This window comes from Montipora foliosa, chromosome 3 (genome assembly GCF_036669935.1).
Source record: "Montipora foliosa isolate CH-2021 chromosome 3, ASM3666993v2, whole genome shotgun sequence".
In the NCBI taxonomy this organism is placed as follows: Eukaryota; Metazoa; Cnidaria; class Anthozoa; order Scleractinia; family Acroporidae; genus Montipora; species Montipora foliosa.
In genome coordinates this window covers 29,724,588-29,732,429 of record NC_090871.1, presented here as the reverse complement: position 1 = coordinate 29,732,429, position 7,842 = coordinate 29,724,588, and the positions used below count along the sequence as shown (strand labels likewise).

The window sequence follows — 7,842 nt, the reverse complement described above, 5'->3', positions numbered from 1 at the left end:
AAACTAAACTGAACGCAGGGTTGTCGGAACAACAACAAAAAGATTTATTCAAAAATGAACGTAGTTTCCACAAAGTAAAACTCTGAACAACTTGTACTCGACAAACTTACACAGCCTCTGCCAACTTGAATAAACACGGCTTCTGTCACACTTGACTGAACACGGCTAACGCCAACTCTCTACGCTTGTGAAAAACTAGTTAAAAAACTTCGCTAGGACTCGTCTACTTATATACTCTCACAATAAGCTTCTAGAACTTTCTAAAATTGTAATCAATCTGATTATAGAAAGATTACAAAATACACCGATTTAGAAACGCTTACGCACGAACCTGAAAATAAACAAACTACAAACTCTCACGAAGCTTCTAGAAAGTAACGCTAGTCACGCAATGCTATTTTTCGTAACATAACCCCCTTCTAGAAGAAATTTCCTAAATTTATCCCAAACAAGAAAAATTGCTAAATAAGGGGCAGTTCAATGTCAACAAACTTATTCCTCATCACGACTCAAGTAATCTGCTCCAACGTTCTCTGAGCCCTTAATGGCTTCAACTTTGAATGAATAACTTTGCAAAAACATAGCCCAACGCATAAGACGTCCGTTGGCAAACTTAGCACTGTTCATATACTTTAAGGGTTCATGGTTCGTCTGAAGAACAAAAGAGACTCGGTACAAATAAAGATGAAATCTCTTAATACTCCATACAATCGCTAGACATTCCTTCTCAATTGTAGAGTAGTTCCTTTCTGCACCTGTCAATTTCTTGCTTGTGTAGCAAATGCGCGCTTCAGTGTCGCTGCCGAGTTGATCATTCCAAAGGGCATCTTCAAGAACTCGTACGACCCGTCAGGTGTTACGAACGCCGTTTTCTGTATGTCCTCCTCTGGTATTGTTATCTGCCAGTATCCCTTGCTAAGGTCGATTTTTGAGTAGAACTTGTCTCGGCTAAGCTTCTGAAACAATTGTTCAGCGGTTGGCATAGGCTCGGGGTCAAATACGGTTAGTTTATTTAATTTCCGATAATCAACGCACACATGATTTGTGTTGTCTTTTTTCTTCACTACAACCACAGGTGATGTATACAGAGAACTGAACTCTCTGATAACTCCCATTTTGATCATGTCGGCAATATCTCTTCTCAGCAACTCTCTGATGCTGTAAGGTAATGGGTAAGGTCTTGATCTAACCGGCTCGTCTGAAATGAGTTTGATATGATGCTGAACGAGATCTGTAGCACCTGGTGCTTCAGTAAACAAATCCGTGAACTGTTTAGCCAAATCCATAAATTCATTCGGTTGGTCATCCGTCAGCCCTCTGCTTCATCAGCTTTAGCTGCACGGTCGACAGCATCGTCTACACACGAAGCGCCTACCCCACCAGCTACTGCTCCTTCGGCTGTAGTCTCCACTCGCTCAAAGTACTTTTTAAGAAGGTTAGCGTGGTAAACTTTCTCCTGTCAAACCATTACACATCGGGTGATAGGGTGTTGTTGTAAGCTGTTTAATGCTTAGTAGGCTGGTGACTTCTCTCATGCAGTCAGAAACAAACTGCATACCCAGATCACTCAAGATTTCTTCGGGTACTCCTAGACGGCTGAAGATATCTACCAATGCCTCTGCTACGGTCTCTGTGTCAATGTTCTTTAATGGCACAGCCTCAGGGTAGCAAGTCGAAAAATCTACCAGTGTCAATATATATCTGTGTCCTTCTTCTCTCGAGGGACTGATAGGACCAACAAGATGTATTGCTACTCTCTTAAAAGGTTTATCAATCAGTGGCATCTTCTCTAACGGTACCTTCGGCACTGATCCTTTACTTACGGTTTTCTGACACACATCACAGGACTTGCAAAATCGAGTTACGTCACCTTGAATTCCAGGCCAATAAAATGCACTCTGGATCTTGTCTGTTGTTTTCTTGATGCCCATGTGACCACCCATGATAGATCCGTGAGCTACATCCATTATGGGGTGTCTCAACTTCTCAGGTACCATAACTTGTTTAAGCAGTTTACCACCATTCACGTAAGGATGCTTGTACAGGCAGTACAGTACTCCAGATTTTTCTTCAAAGGAAATCTCCGCCTGACCCTTTACTAGTACACCGTCTCGATCCCAGTACTTATGCAGACTCTCATCTTCTCGCTGCATCTGCTTGAGCTTCTCTCTATCCACAATAGGGTTTTCACGGATACTAGGCACCTTCAGAGTAGTGCGTTCATCCTTTTTCTTAGCTTGACTTCGGGTTGTTACTGCACAAGCCTCTTGCCACCTGGGATCTGGATTCTGTGCGTCCCTTGCATCACGTACATTACCAATAATTAGGTCGTAGATAGGATCTGAAAGGCACTGCGCTTCTACATGACCCTTAAGATAAGGCGTATCAACATAAATTCTTGCTATAGGCACTTTCCTCGCTGTGTTGTCAATAAGCAACATGACATTAAAATCTCAGGTGAACTGATCCTCGCTGACCAGGTCCTTCTTGACTACAACTCCACTGCAACCAGTGTCTCTTAAAACGTTGACAGTCTTCTCTCCAACTCTGCCTTTCACAACTGGCATCTTACTTCTTACTCCGGTTAAGGAGTAACTTTCTTGCCACAGGCTAACAGAAGCTGTTCATTTTGAATACACAACTTAACTTCCTTGGGGGTAGCGTTAAGATCTGGTGACTTAACCAACAGCTAGCACTAACTTGACCGCGTTGCACAGGGTTACCATCTTTTTCCTGACCTCCTGACTTCCGTGCACCTGATCGACAGTTCCTTGCTTCATGACCTTGCTTGCCACATAGGAAACACTTTCTTACTAGAGCTTGGCAGTTAATTGCTTTGTGTCGGCGGGCATTACATTTGTAACACTGGAGAGCTGTTGTGTCACTCTGTGCATTCTTTGTTTCTTCCGCCTTGAACTGTACTAACGGCTTCTTGGTCGCAGAGCTAAACAAGTGCTTTCCATGAGCTTCCAAGTATTGATCGGCGATTTTCGCTATCTGGTCAAGCGTTTCTGGGGCTCTTTCACGAAGGTGAATAGCTAACTCTTTTGGACAAGAGTCAATAAAGTGTTCTTCCACAATTAGATCTTTTAGGCCTTCAAAGGAACGTTCAATATGCGACAGTTCCAACCACCGCAACAAGTATCTCTCCAGTCGCACTATAAACTGTTCTGGGCTCTCATCAACTTCCGGCTTTGATGCTCTAAATTTACGGCGATAACCATCCTCCGTAAGGTCGTATCTCTTCATCAAAGCTAGCTTTACTCGGTCATAATGTTGGGCTGCTTCTTCAGATAACTGCGAATAAACTTCTAGCGCTCGTCCAGACAAAAGGGCACTAAGTTTCGAGGCCCATCCTGTCTTCTCCCATTTAGCTGTCGCTGCAAATCTTTGTAAATAAGCATCCAAGTCGTCCTTGCCATCTACAAATGAGGGGAGCTTGGGTGCCTTGGCCCTATCCTCTCTCACTTCAGGACGCCCGTCAGCATTCTCCACAGCCAATCGTGCAATCTCCAACTCGTGTTCTCTTTTGCCGCTTCAATAGCCTCTTTCTGTTTCAACAGCTCGGCTTCCATCTCCAACTTTCTTAGTTCGCGTTTTTGTCGTCTAGTTTCTCTCTCTTCGTCTTCTCTTCTGCGCCTTTTCTCCTTCTCTTCCTCTTCCTTTCTTTCATCGTCGTCAAGCATTTGTCGTCTCACTTCCTTTTCTTCTTCAAACTGCCTAAGCTTTTCTTTTCTTTCCTGTTCCAATTGTCTACGTTTTTCTTCTTTTTCTTCCTCTTCCCTGCTTCTTTCTTGTTCTAATTGTCTGTGTTTTTCTTCTTTTTCTTCCTCTTTCCTCACAAACTCGAGAAACTTTTCTTCCTGCAAACCGAACTTTTCTCCAATCTGCAAAAGCTTTTCCATTTCCATAGCAGTATTTCACAGCAAAAACACAATATACTCTCTTTGTACAGTTCCTCTTACCTTAGGTGTGACTCCTTCTTCTTGAACTGTCCTTTCCTGGTTTCTGTAGTCGGCAAACAAATGAATTCCTCTCCTGGACAGGACCCCAATGTTACGAGTTCCAATGTTTTGAGGAAAGGTAGTTTACAAACTAAACTGAACGCAGGGTTGTCGGAACAACAAAAAGAAGATTTATTCCAAAATGAACGTAGTTTCCACGAAGTAGAACTCTGAACAACTCGTACTCGACAAACTTACATGGCCTCCGCCAACTTGAATAAACACAGCTTCTGTCACACTTGACTAAACACGGCTAATGCCAACTCTCTTCGCTTGTGAAAAACTAGTTAAAAAACTTCGCTAGGACTCGTCTACTTAAATACTCTCACAATAAGCTTCTAGAACTTTGTAAAATAGTAATCAATTTAATTATAGAAAGATTACAAAATACGCTAATTTAGAAACGCTTACGCACAATCCTAAAAATAAACAAACTACGAACTCTCGCGAAGCTTCTAGAAAGTAACGCTAGTCACGCAATGCTATTTTTCGTAACATGGTACGGTAAACATATCTTTTAAATAACCTGGATAATTCAGACTCTTACGTAAGGTGACCATGAAGTTCTGGAGGCGTCTAATGAATAGAGATTTCAAGCATTCTTGAAGCATTCTTGAAGTTGAAATTATACAAATATTATCTCTTCCTTTGTTAGAATCTTATGACCCCGTTTTATTGCTGTTGGTCTAATGGTAGACGTGTGCGCGCAACTTCTCTTTTTTTTTCGAAGTGAACCAACTTAGCAGCTATCTGTGAGGCTGTTTTTGAAGATGGTGTAGTAAGCATTTGTTCTGCCAATCCCGACATGACTACGAAATTAAATAGCGTTGACATATTTTCTGCGGACAGTAATACATCAGTCATAGAAATTAACTCGATGACACTTGATGATACAAGCTGATAACCAGGAGCCTACAACTCCAATAGTAGGTCTGTGTAACGGCATTTGCACAGATCTGACAAAGATTTGGCTTGCACGAGTGACCATTTTCAATCCCATGGGTAATGATTTTCCATGCAAGACTTGTGACTTGTGATTGGAAAGGGCTTATTTTGCGTGAAAATCGATCTAAAAATAACTCGGAATGTAGCAACACCGTTGCACGAATACAGTACAGTTGATGCTCCTACTCATGGGCTCCTGAACTGACTCAACTTCCTACCAGTCATACAGTTAGACGAAATGGATCTTCCTTTACTTGAAAGTCCCTCATTACTCCCCTGCATGATTACCAGGGGCCTTTTTAGGCTTTTGTGAAAACGACCTTGACACTTCATGCTATTATTCATGACAAGGAATCGTGGGCAAGTTAAGGCCTGCATAAGAAGCTGGAGGCGTGTTTTATCACGGAAATATTCTCGAGTCGCGATTGAGCCGCGACCGGCATGGGGACTAGTAGTTTTGAGATGTTCACTCGCGGCCAAAAGATAATGAACCAACCATCGATTTACTCCCCCATGATTAATAATGAATCCTGCAATCAGGAGGTGCATGTTTCATATAACAATTTGACGGCTCTAGGGACTGCCCCGAAAAAAACTTACTTGAGGGTTCTTAAGCTATGAATGGTTTTCACTCAAGTGACTTGACAGCCATTTTGGTGTACCAGACAATACAACTTTTCATAAAATAGAGTTCAGTTCCCAAAATAAGAGAATGACTATTGTTGTGGTACAAGAAAATGGCCGTTGATTCGTCACGTTCAATCCATCTACATGAGTCACTATTTTTGCGCGAATTATTATTGATTCCTTTGGCGCTTGGCAATCAGGATGAGGCAGTTTTATGTTTTGCCTGTTTGCTTCTCTTATAGGTTCAAATCGTCACATCATTTGATCCTTTTCATGTGCTATGGTCATAACTTCTTATTTTTCTAAACTCGAACATACCGAGTTGTTTTACTGGATAAGACTTCTCTTTTACCTTTTCAATTGTATTATGCAATGGACGGGTTTTACGGCAGCTAGACCTGCTGTTTAAAGTGTATGACAAAAAGCGCTAAACTAGGAGCCCTTAATCTTCCATAGAACAGGAGGATTTACTCACCTTGCTTCATAGTAGCATCATAATGTCCGCAAGCTGTTGCATCGTATGCAATGTATAATGGTGTTGTAGCCATGACACCATCTGGTACAAAACTTGTGTATGGAAAAGACGCCAGTGATGTAATCACAACTATCGGGATTTCAAGCATTTCTGCACAGACTCTCACAACAAGGTCTCAGAGATTACTGCAAAACATGCCACGCTCTCGAAATCGGTTTCTTGATTCAGTCTGTCAGGGCTTACCCCTGCAACTGTTAGGTACAGTTCATTACTTTGTACATTACCAACGAAGAGTTGTCTGAAAATGTAGGCGTCTTCCTTTTCACACCCTCCTAGCCCCAAAGAAATACGGTGTGCCATTAGAGATGCCTCCTCCTTTATAAACTGTGGGAGTCTCTGCAATTGCCTGACAATACTGCTAAACACACAGCCACCATCACCTAAAACGGGATCAACAGTCAGTCCAACCGACGCAAGGTTTCTTGTGAGATTGCTGCAATGATTATTTTGGGGGACCTCATGTTATCACTGGTTAATGTACTCTGCGTATCTAATTGCATGAAAGGCAAATCAAAAAAATTTACTGATTTGTCCTTGATAGAGTTACTAATTTCTTCAAGCACCCTATAACTTTGATTCCTTGTGTGAATTATTCTCTTTGTTATAGAATCAGTAAGATGTTTTATGTCATCGGCCATAATCATCATATTATCATTTTCGTTGTCAATGGACACTGACACGGAGATCTCGTTTGCATCCTCGACAGCGTTGTTGTTCATTAAATTATTAAACGCACTGTCACTCTCAGTTGTAACCGTTTCCTGATTTTCAGATTTGTGCATATCAAGCGGAACATGGGGCACTACGCGATAGTCTTTGAAGTTGAAGTTTGATAAAAGTTGAAGTTTTTTTGATAGTTTTCTCTTTTTCGTTTCGAGTTTAGACCATAAAAAAGCACGGTTAATATGGCAATTGCAAGTTCAGGACCAACAATTGATGTCCCACATAGGAGAAATTTGTTTAAAGTTCGATGAATTCTCTCGTGTCCCGCCGTTCCTGTGCCTGGTTCTATTCTAGAGAGACAGCCATTGGTGATGTGACGCCTTAATTTTTTTATTTTATTAATTAGAGATTTTAATTCTCTGTTAGCCAGGACTGTTTGCCAGCGTTTAGAAAAGGAATCCAGATTCCTGGTCATAATCGACGGGATGGGAGTTTTTAACACGCGACTATCTCCCAAATCCCCGTCTTGTTGAAACACCAAAGAAAGTTCTTTGCAGAAAGTCTTCTAAAATTCCGTTCCTTTTGGAACTACACTAGTTACATGCTGTACAGCATGAAACAAATCAAGTTTCACTGACACGTCACCCATTACTTCTTGGATCTGCTTTCGTGATTGACAACAATTGTCAACATGGACCGACATCACCTTTACCTTTGGTCTATTTTTCACATTTTCAAGCAGATCCTTCACTTTTGCATATCCCGCAGTTTTTTTGAACGGGAATGGTAGCATCCCGGTCAGCCATGGGTCAGTTTACGTTCATGTGTACTCTGTGCATCGCTGACCTTTCCCTGTTTTTCAGCTGTCTGTTCATCAACATTGACAACATTGACAACTGAAATGGAAATTGAAAAGTTCCACTTCAGGATGTTACTTGAAAGTAGACCTGCATGGGTATATAATGATAATGAGATTTGAACCCATGACCTCTGTAAGGTACAGCAAGTGTGAGGATCGATCATTTCTTGATTTCAGTTCACGACCAAATTTCACAAACACTTCTTTCA

General features: G+C 41.5%; 1 protein-coding gene across 1 annotated transcript; it reads right to left on the bottom strand.

Moving 5' to 3' along the window:
- Positions 1-2,453: 2,453 nt before the first annotated feature.
- LOC137995544 (uncharacterized) lies at positions 2,454-3,911 on the bottom strand. Its single transcript, XM_068841075.1, has 3 exons — positions 3,518-3,911; positions 2,724-3,422; positions 2,454-2,620 (listed from the first exon to the last, which is right to left on the bottom strand). The coding sequence occupies exons 1-3, from the start codon at positions 3,909-3,911 to the stop codon at positions 2,454-2,456; spliced, it is 1,260 nt and encodes a 419-aa protein (XP_068697176.1).
- Between the last annotated feature and the right edge of the window lie 3,931 nt (positions 3,912-7,842).